This window comes from Leptonotus elevatus, chromosome 11 (genome assembly GCF_054856555.1).
Source record: "Leptonotus elevatus isolate MCC_2025b chromosome 11, RoL_Lele_1.0, whole genome shotgun sequence".
In the NCBI taxonomy this organism is placed as follows: Eukaryota; Metazoa; Chordata; class Actinopteri; order Syngnathiformes; family Syngnathidae; genus Leptonotus; species Leptonotus elevatus.
Window position 1 is genome coordinate 16,323,258 of NC_141249.1, and position 17,922 is coordinate 16,341,179.

General features: G+C 42.8%; 2 protein-coding genes across 2 annotated transcripts in view; one reads left to right on the forward strand and one right to left on the reverse strand.

Annotated features, from left to right (window-relative positions):
- shdb (Src homology 2 domain containing transforming protein D, b) overlaps window positions 1-3,197 on the reverse strand; it is a 32,906-nt gene extending 29,709 nt beyond the window's left edge. Inside the window, exons 1-2 of the mRNA XM_086088185.1 lie at window positions 2,812-3,197; window positions 825-1,195 (exon numbers count right to left, since the gene is read on the reverse strand). Of these exons, the coding sequence (XP_085944311.1) occupies window positions 825-1,157 (333 nt within the window). The 5' untranslated portion in view covers window positions 1,158-1,195; window positions 2,812-3,197. The remainder of the gene's footprint in view (window positions 1-824; window positions 1,196-2,811) is intronic.
- Window positions 3,198-7,069: 3,872 nt separating this feature from the next.
- ankrd24 (ankyrin repeat domain 24) lies at window positions 7,070-17,657 on the forward strand. The gene is made up of 22 exons (XM_086089477.1): window positions 7,070-7,346; window positions 7,486-7,616; window positions 8,296-8,384; window positions 8,469-8,533; window positions 8,615-8,672; window positions 8,961-9,031; window positions 9,107-9,213; window positions 9,938-10,104; window positions 10,353-10,375; window positions 10,553-10,645; window positions 11,202-11,303; window positions 11,389-11,508; window positions 11,600-11,729; window positions 11,972-12,144; window positions 12,408-12,571; window positions 12,755-13,500; window positions 13,844-14,160; window positions 14,222-14,455; window positions 15,557-15,733; window positions 16,358-16,519; window positions 16,611-16,676; window positions 16,840-17,657. Exons 1-22 carry the CDS (start codon window positions 7,278-7,280, stop codon window positions 16,906-16,908), a joined length of 3,333 nt encoding a protein of 1,110 aa, XP_085945603.1. The 5' UTR covers window positions 7,070-7,277; the 3' UTR covers window positions 16,909-17,657.
- Window positions 17,658-17,922: the final 265 nt, after the last annotated feature.

Consider the following 17,922-nt stretch of genomic DNA (forward strand, 5'->3'; position numbering starts at 1 on the left):
TGTCATCTTTAGTCGACAGAAAGTGACAATATGGCTGCCCCGAGTAATATTAATCAGAATGTCATGTTTAGACTAGTGAGGTCACATATAACATATTATTGTCAAGGATGTTTAACGTTGTCTTCCCCTTTGAAAAATACAAAGGAAGAGTACCTTGAAAAAAATAATAATCGCATATTAAATTGCCATCACAATATTGACGAGAAAAAAAAAATCCATGAAAATGGATGGATGGCTGGATGAATATTTTTCAAACCCCTCCTACTACTACAGTAATACAATACAAGCGCCTCCCGTGGTCCTCAACATATCCCCGTCCACATTACAGCCCCCAACACGTGCTCATGTGGGCTTCCCTCAGCTCGCAAAGGCAAACCCTATTCATTATTTAAGGTTTAACCTCACGGGACTGGCGACCACCTCTGATTCAACACGCTGCTCAAGCCATCAATTATTATCTCATCTTACTCTGGTAGATCCCCGTGTGGCGCACGCGGCTACAATTTATGCAAACATATTTGTGACACGCATTTGCTCACCGAGAGCGATCAATAAAGCTGTCACACCGATAGTAAATGGGAGACGACTGAATTGGGAGAGTGCTTTCATCCCTTTCACTCCTCCCTCTCACTCATAACCCCCCCCCCCCCCCCCACAAGATTCATTTGTCAGCACAGGTGACAAACTCAAGCCCTGCGGGCCTGATCCGTCCCTGCATCTCATTTTTTACAGCCCATGACTGTTTACCTGAATTTTTCGTCGACTTCCGATCACAACAAGAAGTTCAGACATTTACAAAATTACAATGTTAGAGCCGCACTTACAGGTTCTTGCTGATCATCTAAAGAGATGGCACTAAGCAGGATCTTGGTCCGCCCCAGGTCCTGGGAGTCCACTTTGATGAGTCTGTGCTTGGGAGATTTCATATCCGTGCTGGAGGACTTCATGGGCGAGCCGTACACGGGCGTGGCCGGCTCCGAAGTCCCAGATTCGGCCCTGGGCCTGTTTTCCGAGTCCTCGTATGGATCTTCAAAGTCCAGTTCCCTCTGGAGGCGGTAGGCTTTTAGGATCTCGCTCTCGGTGTAGTCCGGCGTGGGAGGCTGCGGGGGTACCTTCCTGCTGCCAAAACTTAGGTAGTCTTTGAGCCACTTGGCCATAGCGGCGTTTGCTTCCAAACACAGGGTGGTGCTAAAGACTGGACGGGGCAGAGAAGGACACAAAAGGTTATGACTTTTTTTTTTTTATGAGCTTACATTATTAGAAATAGGTGTACAGAAGGAGTCTATTTCTGTCCCTCAAGGTAGAAACGACACTAATGCAATCCCACACGTTTTTATATCCCATCAAGGAACCATGGGATGTAGACACCGTGTTCTTAATAGCTTGTGTGTCCAATTGCATTATGATCATGTGTGAAAATGGGCTAAAAATAGTAAAGCCATTCAAAAGACAGTCTCACTTGAGCTGACCGTATTATTGGAGCCTCATTGTTTTGCTGAACAACTTTTATGGTCTTTATACATGTAAAGTATCTTCAACAATTGCTGGATACCCTTTGGTATTAATTAGGGCGACAACCGTTAAGAACATTTCATGCCGATTCAATTGCATTACATTACAGTAAAGCACTAATTATACATTACGTCAAATGGCATGACTAATATTTGTGACAATACGACCACAAGAGCTAGGAATTGCTTGTGTAATAAAAAAATGCAGATGGCTGTTCTTAAATGGAAACATTAATTTTCAACAACATTAGGTGCAGACAGTGACACACTCCTGCATGCGTTTAGTTTTATTTGAACTTATTAGAAGACTAAAAAGGGATGAGTTTGTTGCCAAGCTGTAAATGTCAATTGTTTAAAAAAAAATGTTTTAAGTGCAATCCCGGAGAAGATTTGGAACCCGACACCTTGCCAATATGGCCTCGAATAACATTTGATTGCTTTCCCCAAGAATCGGATTTCCGATTTTACCCCAAAGTTTATGTATCGAAAACAAAAATGACAATAACATTCAAATAAAAGTGACCTTTTTTCCCCCTTCTAGAATTAGCTTAATCTTTCCTGATACCAGACACCCTTATTTTCCCACCATTAATTTACATTAACTCCCATAGAAATAATCTATAGAAATATTTTTTCTTTTAAAAATAGAGTAAAAAATATGTGCTTTTTTTTTTTGCATTTGTCAAAATAAGGATCTAAGCATGACCCTTAAAACTCAAAAATGTCATATAAAATGAAACTGCATGGCTCAGCTGGTCTGTGTCTGTTGTTAAACTTTCACGCTCTTTTCTCATGTAGTACAAAGTGAGGCAAGGCGACCTTGGTAAAATATTATGCAGCTTGGAAGCGCACATACCTCGGGTCAAAAGTTTCCAACATGTCAATTAATCACTGCAACAACAAAACAAACAAAGTCCTGACAAAAAAAAAAACTCAACAGAACCGATCCGCATTAAAGAAATAGAAAGAGTTAAAGGAATACTTTTCAAAAGAAATGTGGCTTTCCATACTGTTCAAAAGGACACCTAAACTAAAGCAGCTGGGCAGAGAGACACTCCTTTCGTTTTAGGTAAAGATCTGCCAGGTGAACTTTGGCTGCGATCAAAGTCGCAATTGCAGTCCTTGAAAATAGCATTAAAACGCACAAATAACAAATACAGCCAAGTTACATGCCTGCGATCCGCAAGTTAAAACCAACAGGTCTGAAAAATTTGCGGTGGAGTTACAGTTTAGTTTACTTTCAACGCTAGAAGTGCCACAAACATTGGTTTGACAAAAAGCAAAAAGCACATGGACTCACCAGCCAATGTGTGTTTACGTGTTCAGCCCCTCAGCCACTTTGCACGCTTCATTCCGTCTTCCCTCGTGTCCGCCCACGAAACAACTTCCACGCAAAAAGGGAGAAACAAATCGCCCTTTTTCAAAGCAGGAACAATAATCCGGGGGTGGAAGGAGGGGGGATAAATGCAGCGGCGATCCTACGAGGAGCGAAGGCAAAGGTCCAAGTGAGTGGGAGCGACTGAGTGAGAGGCGCTCGCAGATAAAGAGAACGAGAGAGAAAGTCAAAGCGTTTAAAAGGGGAGGCGCTTCACTCGGTCCTATTATCTTCGTCTGCTTCCACGCGCACTGGAGCGTTCATTCATTTAAATATCTGCAAACATGGAGAGCAGAGTTTCCTCTAAAAAAATATCACGCTGGCGGAGAGCACGCGGTGGAGTAAACTGAAGGGAAATCAACTCGCACGAACACGCGGCGTGAATGTGCATTATTTATCCCCATGACATCACCGGAGGTATTTTTTCCTGCCCTCATATAAAATTGGCTGCTGATTCAAATGTGAATCATCTTGAATTGTCAGCACGCAATACGATCAAAATGCCATACTTGAGTTAAATTAAAATGGATGTCAAATTTGATTATTTGTTTGTTTGTTTGTTTGTTTATTTTTGCACTAAATCTTTCAAATTTTTAAGAATTCTGTCTTGTATTTGCGGATTGTTTTGCATAGAATTATGAGGGAAAATATGAAATGTATTCAATTGTGGAATACGGCTGTAACATTGAAAATTGTGGGAAAAGTAAAGCACTATACATGTACATTAATGAAAATATTTGCACAGCACTTTCAGCATTGTTGTCAGATCTTATGAGACTGTAGAGATGATTTTAAAAACACTTTTTTTACAGACCAATACCAGTGCGAATACTCAACTCGAGTAGTCTGCGATACCAAGTGCCGATACCACTAGTAGTTTTGGTACTTTTTTTTCAAAAAACAATGACAGATCATTTAAAACAAAGACCTGTATATCCCAATATATATATATATATATTCCTTAAAATTGCATGAAATTAATGGCAATCCAACTTCAAATTCTTGTTCCTGATTGTAAAACGGCCATAAGAGGGCGGCTTTCATGAGTACCTTGAAAATAAGGCCAGGAACCAGGCTCATATTGATACCTGATATCAGTATACACACGTCCCTAATCAATTGCATACCTGATATATAGGGCAGCATAGTGGTCTAGTGGTTAGCACCAGTGGCGTGCAAAGCTGCTAGATGCTCAGGGCGACCGGCCGTTCTTTCTGTTGAGGGGGCTGGAGCGGTCTGGGATGCAAACGAAAGAATCGGCGGTGCCAAGTTGCAAACATTCATTGGCCCATATACAAGATGTGGTAAAAAGCGCTGAGGCCTGCTCATCCTGATTGCGCAACATATTGAATCTCCTCTCACAGATGTGTTCTTCTCCATTGTCCACCAAGGCAGATTGGATGTGCTACAGCCATTAAGGTCTGTAAATGCCCTTTTTCTTTATGACACTCATGAGCTCGCATACTCCTACAGGCGGGAAGGAGGATGAGGTCATTGTACTGGAATCCTAATGCACACACACCCTCCAACGCGCAAGATAACCATCAACATCAGACCCCTCACATCTTCCTCCTCTTGCTCAGAGTCGTTTAAGGGTTTCCTGGCTCTGGTTATGAGCCAGACTATTTGGAAGAAAATCTGAAGCCACCGGGGGCTTATGATGGTTAATCCAGTATTTTGTGGGTCCCTGCTAATCGCTTTGAATCAGCTGTGACTCAAAAGACGCAATCATTTAAACATTACAACCCAGAAGAAAAACACAGTTCATCCCTAGAGGCTACTATTAATGGCCTCTATAAAGAGAGGTTCTCCATTTTGCTGTAATGACAAAAAGAGGACAAATTAATCTTGTAGAGGTCAACTTCAACACGCTTGTTATTTGGGATTCATTTGAGCGGATCCTTCAAGGTTAATCAAAACCCCTTCCATGATGACAGCTGACTTTTGAGTTGCAATGACAAGATTTCTGTTGAGTCTGGTTGGAATAGCAACTCCAGCCGGTGTATAATGCACAGTGACTTTTGAAAATTGAATGTTGAGTTCTAGAGAAATAAAAAAAAAATCCGGCAAAAATTGCCTTTTTGGGGATTTTTTTTTTTGGTGTGGTATCGCTGATGGAAAATCTGGTCAAAATTGTTTTCAGATTAGAGTAAAACATCAGCTTAATTATCTCTTAACATATCAATACATAACATTCACACTCACAATCAAGCGTAGTTAGAAAGATAGAGTCCACCGGGGTACCAAGAAGAGAGATTCAAACCCCAAACCTCACAATTGTGAAGCCGACTTGCCTTACAGCAACATACAAATTGTAAAACTGTAAAAAATCAGAATCCAGCCCATGCCTGCACTCTCCACCATTATTTCTCACATGACACTTTTATGTCCCATCATCTTGCAATATAATAACACGCCATGGTTTGTCGTTCCCCGTTTGACCCACATCATGATCATCACTGCCGTAACGCATTTGAGTATGTTATACGACTTGGCCATAGAACTTTAGAACTTTTTGGAGCGAGAGGTGGAAAATCTTGATGCAAAGGGAACATGTGGAGAAAGGGAAATCAGAGAGTTGAAAAAAAAAGAGGGTCTCATACAGTGAGAGATAATCACAACAGAGAATGGCAGGTATAAAAAGGAATATTTTCAGAAAAAAATAAATAGTGTCGCCTGGGCGCCAGCAATTTCGTGGCATCACACTGAGACAACAAGGAAGGCACTGTGGAATATTTCAGGAAAATTAATACAGCTTCCTCATTATGAAGGGATAAATTGGGTTTTGATGTTGTTTTCTCTCAGCATCACACTTCTGGCTGTTGTTTCCCCCAGAAAATAGCAATATTTATCTGCCTAAATGAGGGCATATTGTTCTTTTTGCACTCTGTTGGAATTTGGAACTGTAAATGGATGGCTTGTTTTACTTGTGTTTACTGACCCCTACTGGTAGATATTGCAAATTGCCGAGGAATGACTAGATTGTCACCCTGTTACTCATTTAAAAAAAACACTCTAGTAGTCTATAGTAAACACTTTAGTCAGTTAAATAAATCTGAAAGTCCGAGTGCTATTATAAGGTTTTTCTAGCATGTTGTCTGTTTACTTCCGGGTTTAGCTCCAACAATGGTTTGGCTAACTTTTTACAACAATAACAACAATATTCAAGTTTATTTGCTAATTTGTGTTTGAGGGGCAAGCGTAGAAGAGCCGTTGAAAAGTCTCACGTGTATACCAGTGCTTAAAATAATTATAAATTACTACCCCCATGCACGCGATACCGTAGCCAAAATGATTACTCATATCCAATCAAATGCAAACCGGGTTATTTGCGCTTCTCTGATTGGTTTATTTGTTGATTTGGGTGGGGCTAGTGCCCGTGTCCCACGACGCACCTGTGCTTGCGCGTGGTGGTACCTGAGCAGGAGAGAGGCTTGTCGTGGGACACTCACCTACATCGTTACCAGGTCACTAAGGGTTTGTTTCTTCCTATTTTTAATACATTTACTACGTAGCCTAAAATAAAAATAAAAATTGTGCAAGGTCGAACAACATGAAGAGTCTGAAGGCAAAGTTTAAAAAGAATGAGGTAAGTGTTTGCTCGTGTGAATCCCGAGTATCTCATATATTTTTATTTTGTTCTATATTCAGTTTCTTAAATAGGATTTTATGTTCCCCGGTGAGTGTGTATAAATGTGAGGTGATGGGTTAGAATTCAGTACTGTATTGCCACGGCAGCATGGCAGCAGGGCTGCCACAAAACTGCTGCTAGAGCAGCAGAGGGTCAATGGCCAATAGAGCTCAGATAGCATTCAATTATTCACACACACACATGGACACAGCAGTTACATTGCACCCCCCCTGGCGTCACTACAGCAAACCCCTGCCATAGGTGAATTGTGGTGGTGGGGGGGGGGGGGGGGGGTCGGGGGGGGGGGGGCACCACTTTTCACTTTTAGATTGTCATTACATTAAAAAAATTAATCAATCTAATATCATATTTTAATACTGTGTAAAGTTTCCTAGCTATCCTTCAAATCTACTATATAATGCACATATTGGTGCTCCCACAGCTTGAAAGTAAAAGCCTGTGTCTCTCACATCCCAATGACTAAGCAGCCAAACTCGCGGAGCACAGCCAGCATGTTTCTCCTCTTATTTGCTGAGTCCTGATATGGAACGACAAGGGCACACAGCTACAGGATGGAACGACCGCGGGGTACAATGCTCACAAAAAAAAAAAAACTTGGAGAGAAGCTGTTACTGAGGGGAAAGCTTAGATTTTAATTGTAATTTGTAGGGGCATTAGGAAGCTCGTAATCAGCTAGCTAGCAGGTCATAGCTTAGGGATCCTGTACTGTACTGTATTTAGTTTTGTGTGTGCTAGCTGCATGGATCCTCTGCAGCCTGTCGTTAGCTTGATGACACGTTTTTGTCATTGTCTCAGCCTGCTCCCACTAGTATGTATCATTTCACAGTAATGAAACTGCAGTACAGTTTGTTGTGCTTTTTTTCCCCAACTGCTGTGTCATGCCATTTTTAAAACAACTGTTTTCCTCTGGTTTTTTTTTTTTTTGTGTGTGGCTTTAATCCCAAAAGAGTCAGGACTGGAACAAGAGTGACGAGAGGCTCCTCCAGGCTGTGGAGCAAAACGAAGCTGACAAAGTGTCCGCCCTCATCCTTAAAAAGGGTCTCTGTCCCACCAAGTTGGATGCTGAGGGCAAGTCGGCGTAAGTGGGTCACTGTACTGTCTGTCACTTGAATGGAGCTGAGCCAAAAAGCCAGACAGGAAAAGGAATTGAGGACAAGAATGCTGTGTTTTAGTTCTGAGCGTATCCTTGAGCAGCGATGGGTAACTTAAATGATAGCGGGGGCTACCATTTTTCATCAGTGCAACCGGGGGGCCCACATAGGATAGGACCACGCACTTCCTTATTAGATATATGAAAAAAAAAATACCATTTTAAATATAGAATGTATTATAAGTGATCAAGTATAGACACAGCCACTTTCAGTCATTTTACACATGGGACCGTCAAACAGTTAGCAGCTAACCTTAGCCAACAACAGTGTCATTTATTGACTCCCACATCACTCACCAGGCCAGGCTCCACTTTTTAAAGCCGCACACACTTCAGTTGATAGCTATATAATATATACCATAGTCACCGCACCTCACATGCCCAAATTTGTTGTTTTAACAATGAAAAATATTTCTTTATCCAATTAATCAATCAATGGCAAATCAGGGCGCAAAAATCACTCTTAACACTGCAGACACTCGAGGATAATAATTGCCGACATCTAATAATCAGGCCTTGGCTCAAGTTCGGTCGGTATGTGTGTCGGTATTTTCCACTTTACGGAATAAGTAAACGCTTACAAATATCCTAATACACCTTTCTGCAGCTTCCATCTATGTGTTTCCCGAGGGCATGTCGACTGTCTGGAGGTCATCATCGCTCACGGAGCAGACCTCAATGTCACAGATGGCGCTGGTGGGTCATTTATACGATAAGATGAATCCTTTTATCCACCAAGGCCACTGCATCACATGTCGTTTTACGGATTCTAATTGGTAGGCTTTGGCGCTCTTCACCTCGCCGCTAAAAACGGACAGGCTGAGTGCTTAAAAAGACTTTTACAGGTAAGTGAAGTTGACGACATACATTTTCTCGTTTGTGATTTATCAAATGTAGCAATTTTTGTCCTATCCTGTCTATAAAAGGAAAGATTGGAAGTAGATTGCACAGACGCCATTGGGAGGACACCCCTCCACCATGCAGGTGCAGTAATAGGAACTATCACATACCGGAAAGCATAGTTAGATGTGTTTTCATTACAATATTTTTTATTTAAATTTTTATGTTCAATGTTTGCAATTAAATAATATTTTTTCTATTGGAAAAGTTACTAAAAATTGAGAAATACTGCTGTCATTTCAGGGAGAATTTTGTTACATAATTTATGCAGATATATTTAATGGTGCGGCTAGTGGGGATAAAATCGATCATAATTAGGCATCATTGAAAAATGTAAGTCATGTGAATGTTAATCTACAATTTTGTTGACAGCGGTCAGTGGCTGCATATCCTGCACTGAGATTCTGTGGGATTTTAAAGCCGATCTTGATGTGCAGGATGGGGTAGGGTAAATAATTTTTAACTGATATAATAGTTGCATTAATACTCCAGTAATACATAGACCCCGCCCTTTTCAGGATGGAGCCACCACCCTCATGCTGGCAGCGCAGATGAGTCGAGTGGAGCTGTGTGTCTTTCTGCTGGGTCGAGGTGCCAACGTAAACATTCAGGACAACCAGGGGAGGTACACAACTCTTCTTCTGTGCTGCGGCCTCAGCCAAGGAAGCCGGCGGGAAGTTGTGCGTCTGTCAGTCAGGCTTTAGCAGCTGTGGAATTCCTGACAGATGGAACGGGGGCGAGAGCCACAAACCTCTATGGGACCATTATCACAGCAGTGGAGTTGCGCCGGTCGGAACAGGAGAAGGATTCATTAAGAGTCTGCGGCATTTGGATACAATTTCAAGGGTGGTAGTTCAAGGCCTGGCAGAGATTGACAACTTGCTGTTTGATGTCGGAGGTAGCAAACATGTTGATTCAGTCTGTTCGCTGGTACAACTCTGCTCATTATAATACTGGCACCCAAACAAGAAAAGTGTTGATAATTGTATATCATGGAAATGGGGCATTTGTGTGCCACGGGAAATTACATGATTTTCCTTAATTGGTCACAAAATTATTACCGTATTCTTCGGACTACAATTTCATCCAAGATATAGTCACATTTTGGGGGGGGTTACTATTTACAACACCAAAAGGTGCAACAACAATTCTACCTTTGGCCACAATTCAACACACAATTTTAGTTAAGGTAAGCCATTTTAAAGTAAAAAAATAAATAAATCCATAATTGGAAACAAAAATGCAAACGAAACTCACCATCAACATGATTTTCGAATGGGGATTTTGGACTGTTCGCCAGTCATTGGAGGTCTTCCATTTTTTTCCATTACAAAATGATCTTCAATCAGGACTGCCTTGATGCTGGCCTGCGAGAGTGACAGTGCAGAAACAGTGGCCGTTCTACTGAGGGGCGGGGCCAACGCGCAGCTGGTGGACGGACTCGGAAACAAGGCGGACGACTACAGCCCTGACAGCCATCACATCGTTCACATGTTGCAAAATGGAGCACCTCCTGGTACGGTATTAATGTCAAAAGTATTTAAGGGCGTACACGCCATTTGAACCACGCTTCAGCCGTTTTGGCTAGTTTGAGTGCTCTGGCGCGTACTTTCCATCCTCTGTCATACTTGTAAGGAGTGGGCCATGTCCTGGCACGATTGGACATATAGATGCTCAATGGAGATGTCAGACAAATACTGTCAAGTTGTTAATCTTGCTACAGTGTAATGTAAGGAAATATTCTCTCTTCCCTTGCATACGTATTGTCAGAGGCCGCACGCGAGGAGGTAATTTCGCATTTACTATCGTTCCTCTCCGCCCCATCATCATCATTGTGCATGTTTTCCAACGTGACATCATTATGCTTTCATTCCCATTTGTAATAACACTCTTGCTTAGCCTTATCAATACTTTCTCCTTTATTTTTTATTCGGAATGCCTCCCTCCTTACTCCACCAATGCAGACCCCCCGGAACAACTCACGAGCCTCACTGGTGCAAGGGGGTAGTACCCCTCGGAAAAGGAAAGCCCCTCCCCCACCACGGTCGCCTCTCCAGGTACTGTATTCAGAGTGTATTCCAAACTTTTAGTGCACCATGCTACCTATTTTACCTTAGAAAAATATGCAATATTGAAATAATGATCTCGATTTTGTCATAATCTACTTCATGTGAAATCTCAGCCTCGGCCTGCTTAGAGGAACACGTTGTATTCAGTTAATTTCTGTTATCTAGTGGAAGACCATGTCATTGTTTTGCCTGTCACGAGCAGTCAAAGGCATAGAGAGATGACGGAATATATACATTATTTGTAGTAAATGCATATCACTTTTTGCATCAATTAAGTGAAAATTGACATTTTCATTGACACAGTGGTTAGGAATCAATGCTCTAATAAACATTAGTTCAAGTGAGCCAATATTGGTTTAAACTTACAAAACCTTTTGGCAGTGTTTGTTCAATTAGAAACATGTAAATGTTTGTTAAAAGTTAAATAAAACAATATGAAATGAATGCTGAGAAAATAAAAGGATTCATGTCCAGTATATAACAAAATAATTAAAAAAATTCAAGCGAGTTAACATTCTCTTTCCTTTTCATCGTAATCATTCAGGGTTTGCCACCCACCCCTCATCCACGTAGTCCCGCTCCCCCTGTTGAGTCACCCGAGCTCCCTGCTCAGTCACCTTCTCCTCAGCCTCCAGAATCTCATCAGGTTGCTGCTAGTTGATCTTTTTGAAGTCATTCAAATGTTCACATTCATGAAGAATCACCATGAAGTCTTTTTATTTTGTTAAAAGGTGGAAGATGAGGAGGTGTTTGAGGAGATCCGGCGGCTACGTCTTGAGCGAGGTCGTCTCCTCCAGAAGATAAAAGCCTTGGAGCAGCAGCAACAGATTGCCCTCTCTGCCTTGGAGGAGGTACTGCAATCTTGATGCATACTTTTTTTTTTTTTTTCCTATTACAAATTAGAAACATGCGTGTTTGTCTTGTACGCTTGTGCTACATTAGCTGTCACAACTGAAGCAGCGCTTGAAAGAGGCAGAGACCGAGAGGGACAAGTTGATCGAGGAGCTGAAGGGCGGCCATGGCGCCGGGGCAAGTGACTCTGAGGATATAGAAGAAATGTTTGACTTCCCAGGTATGCTGAAGTGATGAGTAATATTTTTGCTCACTGAGGGAGAAAGTCAGTTTAGCTAGCTTGGTTGTTGAGTCAGGAATGTATGTGCATGTACATGTGCACTTAAGATGCATTTATAGGCAGTAAGGAACCAATTGTTTTTATTTTGACAAATAATAAATAGCAGAGATTCACTGTTGTCCCAATACTTCCATTACGCCCATATAGTGTGTCGGTTATAGTCATGACATGCTTTCTTCCAGAGAGGTTGCTCTCTAAGCGTTCCAGAGCCTCACCTGCTCGCGACGAGGCTTCCTCTGATGCCGAATCAGCCAGCCCCACCCCTGCCCCGGCAGACCGCGGAACTGCGGAAGAATTATACCAAAAATTAGAGGAGCTTACATCACAGAACGCCGAGCTCGTTCTCAAAGTTCAGGTACTACAAACCCCATCGCAGCTTGCAGACGGATGACAAGACTCTGTCATGTCAAAGTGTCTTTTATGTCATAATGAACTTTATGATGTCATATTTGATCATTATGCCTCAGGATTATGTGCGCTTTGGCTTCCTTCAATTTTCATTAAGCAGCCACGCCCTGTTTCTTTTTTGGTCATATGTGTATTCTACTTTATGTGGCGTGGAAAAGCAAATTGCCGCGCTGCATTTCTAGCTGTTGACTTTACTGCATTTATCTGCAGATGCTAGAGATGTTCGAGAAGGACGACACCGACATGCAAAGCCCTGGTGCGGACTTTGTCCCCGTAGCTCAGTACGAGACCATTAGGAAGGAGTTTGAAGCCCTGCAGGAGCGCTTCTCTCAGGCTCAAATGTCCAATGGGGAGTCCGGTGAGGTGGAGGAACGGTAAGATTACCAGTAGCATGGATCGACAGTCATCCCCCACATACTGTATTTGCGGTACCAAACAAACCTTGTGATCGACTCGCCAAAAGTCACAAACTTTAAGCCATACATTAGAAATGAAGATGATTTGAAGATTTGATTTGAGCATTGCTTAAGATTTCCGATCTTTGTTTCGGTCCACAGTGGTCATGAGACATCTGAGGCTGGATTTCCTGATAGTCCAGAGGCTCTGAAGGAGAAGCTGCAAGGTCTGCAAATCCAGTTGGCTTCCTCGCAGTCCGAGCTGGAGCAGCTAAAGGAGCAAATGCGTCTTGGGGTGTTCTCCGTGGAGTGCGGCGAAGGGAATACGGCGGCAGCAGGTGCCAGCGGGGTTCAAGACTCTGAGGCCCAGCAGCTGAGGGCAAGATTGGGCGAGTTAGAGGAGGAGCTTGCTCAGAGCCGCGTCAAAGCGGCCGCTCAGACCTCCGGGGACGCTGACAGAATCAAACAGCTGACAGAGCGAGTCGGCGAACTTCAAGCCGCTCTGGGTCGGAAACAGTCTGCAGGCGACTGGACGAGCTCGAGCGCAGGAGAGCAAACTGAAACCGAGAAGCTTCGAGAAAAAGTGGCCGAACTGGAGGCGAGCGTAGTACAGGGAGGGAACACGTCGGGAGGCGCGGGACCGAATGGAGATCAGGTTCGTCGCCTTCAAGAACGTGTGGGGGAGCTCGAGGGCGAGCTGAAAACGCGTGTGCCCCGTTCACACCTGGAGGAGGTGCAGGTCACCCTGGGCCTCCAGTGTGAACAGCTGGCCAGGGAGAGAGCGGAGGTGGCGAGGAGGCTCAATGATGCCCTCCTCCAGTTGGAGAGAACCAGGCCTCCTACAAATGGCGAGGACGAGGATGAGGAAGAAGAACACTCGGAGACCTCGGAGCTCTCGGTCACATCAGGTCTGACTTCAAGTACAATACAATACAAGCAAGGGCTGGGCAATTGATAGATTAATTTGCGTATATTTGTCAGGACTTAACCAAATTGTTTTTGAGCTTCCATTAGTCAAATTGTCAGCTAACAAAGTGGCTGCTAAATCCTGGAAAAAGTCCAACTCAATGTGAATAATATCATTATCGTTGATGGTTTTTTTTTTGGTTTTTTTTATCAGTGAACAGTGGAGAAAAACATATTAAAATCGGATCCTTTTGATAAATTAAATCATCCCATATTTTTGGAACCTCCATTGAGTTTTCTATAGATGCCATTTCTGTGATTGGTCGCATGTGTCTGTCCAATCAGAACGCTCCAGACGTACACTTGCCGCCGTCCGCGAAGAGCTGGAAGTGGCTCGACAGGAGGCTGCCCAGGCTCTTGACTGCTTGTGTGCAGAGCGAGAGAGCCGGGCGCACGACGCCCTCCACCTGAAGGATGTTGTGCCTCTGTCCAAGCACAAAGAAGCGCTGTCCGCCGTGTCGGAGCAGCTGGCCCAAACCCTGCAGGAGCTTCAGCAGGAAAAGACGCTGCGGACGGAAGCCGAGGAGCAGGCGGCCGGACTGGAGGCTAAACTAGATGCCGTGCATGAGGCTGTACCAAAGGAGGAGCATGACAAAGTCAAGGTTGGTGGTCAAGTGTGCAATAATAAAGGCAAGCAGAAGTGTTGACTTTCTGCCCTGTTAGGCAGAGCTCCAGCGCTCCCTGCAGGCCAGTGAGAGCGGTGCAGCGGCAGCTCAGGAAGCTCTGAGCGACAAGGAGACAGAGCTGAGGCAACTCAAGTCCGAAAAGGCTGCCCAACAAGGTCTTATCTCCAAGGAGGACCACGAGGCCCTGCGGGTGTTCATGCAGGCCGAGATCAACGCCATGGCGGCCCGCCTCAACGACCTCACGCGCAAACACGAGAAGACCTGCACTGAGGTAAACGTGTGCGCACGAGCTATGTTTCCTACAAACCCTCACAAAGTAGTCTTAGTCTAATTAGTCTTTATTGTGTCGACCAGAATGAGAGTCATGTTCCGCCTTTTATCTTTTTCCCGCCTCTGCATTATTCATCTGCCTCTCTGTACGATGTATATCGATGTACTCAAAGTAGAGTATTAGTATAGCACTACGTATGTGCACTGAAACTGATACTGCTGACTTTCACTGCCAATGGCTGAAGTTTCCACAATCGCACAGTACGGCATATATAGTAAAACTCCGGTTAAGTGCAAACTACAAGCATCACAGATTATCTTTGACTCTCGAGATGTTCTTCAGGTGGTATTAGGCAGACTTTGTCACAGCTTTTAGGTGGCTTTTATAACCGAGGGGCAAGAACTGGACGTACACTGCAAAAAGGACAGTAGAAAATGTGTGAAAAAAAATTATACATTAAGAAATTTATTACTTCAAATAAGCTAAATTATCTGCCAACAGAGCAAGAAAATTGTACTTATATTTACCTGTAAGATTTTGACAAATAAGAAAATAATACGAGGCCCATATTAACCACTGCGGTCTTGAAAATAGTATTTTTAGACTAAAAATAAATCATGTTGACTTTTATTCAAGCTGTAATGTATAGAACTATTTTCTTAAAATACGTACGTATTGGTTTACATTTGTCCAATTTAGCCTGATGTCCCATTTTTAATGTCTCTGGTATGACCGAGCTAGGGATTGAACCCACAACCTCCCCGTCTGAGGGCAGACACTCTACCACTGAGATGATTGAATTTACTGGGAAAGAGGAAAAATTAATTTAATAAATATAACGAAACGGAACCACTTAAACTGTTGCGTTTTTGTCTGATTGTTTTCAGACCAGATCAGTCCAGCAATGACTGCACTTAAAAGTGGCTGCTAACAACACAATAAGTAATACGTATCTTAAAATAAGCAGAATGATCTTGTCTGACAATTTAATTTTAAGTAAAAATAACTTGTCAAACTGAAATGAGTAAAATCTTACGTTAAACTTAAGAAATTATGTCTTACTGAAGATTTCAGTTAACACTGCTTACTCTACCTGTGCAGGTGTTCCAAGTGCAAAGGGAGGCTCTCTTTAACAAGAGCGAGCGACAGGTTGCGGAGACGCAGTTGGTCGCTGTGCAGCAGCAGCTTCAAGAACTGCAAGCCAAGTCCAGCCACATTCAAGAACTCCACACTAACATCCAAGAATCTCAAGGCCTTGTTAAGGAGAAGGACCGCAAGGTGAGACGTTACAAGACTGCAGTGTGAAATGGACAAGTGTTGGAAACGTGCAATATTTTAGTGTCAGTGGGATTTTTTTTTTTAACCGCTTGTTGTGCCGTGAGAGATGATTATTGCAGTCGTCCACTAGATGGCAGTAGGTACAAACGGAATTCACTTGTTGCCATTCTTCTGTTGGTTTTCCTTCAAATGAACACTTAAAAGATTAAGTCAACCCATTTTGACAATAATATGCTATATGTGACCTCACTAGTCTAAACATGACATTCGGATTAATATTACATTTGTGGAAGATGAGTTATGAAGCAAAATCCAGTAATTTTTATCCATCTCACAGGCGGCCATTTTGCCACTTGCGGTCGACTGAAGATGACATGAATGTTGCTCAGGTCTTGGGTAACAACCAATCATACTGCAGCTTCAGAAAACATGAGAGCTGTGATTGGTCGTTGCCTGAGCCCTGAGCAAAATCGATGTCATCTTCAGTCGACGGCAAGTGGCTAAATGCATCTTCCACAAATGTAATATTAATCCGAATGTCAAGAAATGTTTCACGTTGACTTCCACTTTAACACTTGGAGCTCATTAAAACCTTCACGAAGTGTCGACTACTTTTTGATACAGATAACAGAGCTTTCTAAGGAGGTGTTCCGGCTCAAGGAGGCACTTGGATCTCTGTCGCCACCTCTTGGCATCATGTCGTCCGCTTCTCACACACACCACGGGAACCCGGGACAGCAAGTGGCACTACAGAACAGGATTGCCATACTTAGCCAACAGCTCCAGGTACAGAACAAATTTTAATTCCGCTAAAATGTGTGCATACATCATGTTTGTAGTTGTATTAGTATAAATATGATACATTTTCTTCTCCAAGGATTGGGAAAGAAAGCACAAACAGGTGGTGGCTGTGTATCGCTCTCATTTACTGGCAGCTGTGCAGGTCAGTTTTCTAGTGGCACACAATCACACTGAGGAAAAGAACCTCCATTAAAAAAAAAAACAACAACAACGAATTATTCTTAAGGTGGCCTCCATGGACACACTAAAAATGTACATTAGCCCAGTTTCCAATGTCCAATGATGTGTTTGTGTGTGTCCAACAGGGTCGTATGGATGAAGAGGTGCAACGTCTTCTCCTGCAGATCCTCATGATGAGCCAACAGGGTCAATGAATTCCAGGTTGACGGTGAGCTAGCATGTCTCGCGCCATGTAAACACACACCCCTAAGGCGCTGCGAGGAGCCGAGGGGATGACATTGGCAATGCTCGGGCACCATTAGGGGTTCTTCTTCTTTTGGGTGCCTTAGCATGCCGGAGAACTCACCCATTTTTGAAAGTGTGTACGTGTATCCTGGCTACATTTTTGTTCCCATACTTGACCGCCCGAAAGGAGCTCCAATTTCATCGATTGGTATAAAATTTGGTGGACATGTCTTTGAAGGACAAACGAAGTTGACTGTTTTGATTTCAATTGTAAGGTACATATTTGACAATGCAAACAGATAATGCAATTATTTAATAATGAATCTTTGTTGGCAGAACAATTAAATGCTTTTCTACCAGAAACCAGAAGGTTCATAATTGAATCTGCATAAGCGCATTTTTTTGAAATTTATGTTTGATGTTGTGCCGTGAGAATGTAAAATATGTGCCTTGGCTCAGTTCAGCTTGATAAACACGAGCCTACGGTACTACGGTATGCCATTTAATGTGGGCGCAGCATTGCGTTAAAGCACCATGAAAAAGAGCATTTGCATCTTTAATTGCCTTTGTTCTTGTTGCCGACAATAATAGTATTCGCTTCATCCCACATCTAAGTTGTAAAACCTTATAATGAATCAAGTGTGGTGTGCCTTTAAGTCAGTGTGATTTATTTTTTATTTTTTAGAAGAAACAATTGTGGGATTGGCCTAGCATTTTTTTTACCGTATATTTTCCTGTTTTGATTAAAAATAAATACATAAAATGCGATCTCCTGGTGCTTCTGTTCACTGTAGCACTAGTCATCTCATTTGGTTGTAGCACGTGTGTATTCAAGTGTAGAGTTTTAATTCAATGTTCAATGACAATTTGAAGCGTAGGAAAATTATTGAGGAAGATTATCGTCTCCCCACTTCCTATTCCTCGGTTCAACTTCCTGTTTTGCTTTTCTCCAAAAGCTTAATTTGTAGGCCACAGTATTCACG

Excerpts from the sequence above, each read along its gene's own strand:
- ankrd24 (XM_086089477.1), top strand. The coding sequence starts at position 7,278 with ATGGATCCTCTGCAGCCTGTCGTTAGCTTGATGACACGTTTTTGTCAT. Across the intron at positions 11,730-11,971 it reads AGAAATGTTTGACTTCCCAG|AGAGGTTGCTCTCTAAGCGT; the intron begins GTATGCTGAAGT and ends GCTTTCTTCCAG. Across the intron at positions 12,572-12,754 it reads TCCGGTGAGGTGGAGGAACG|TGGTCATGAGACATCTGAGG; the intron begins GTAAGATTACCA and ends TTCGGTCCACAG.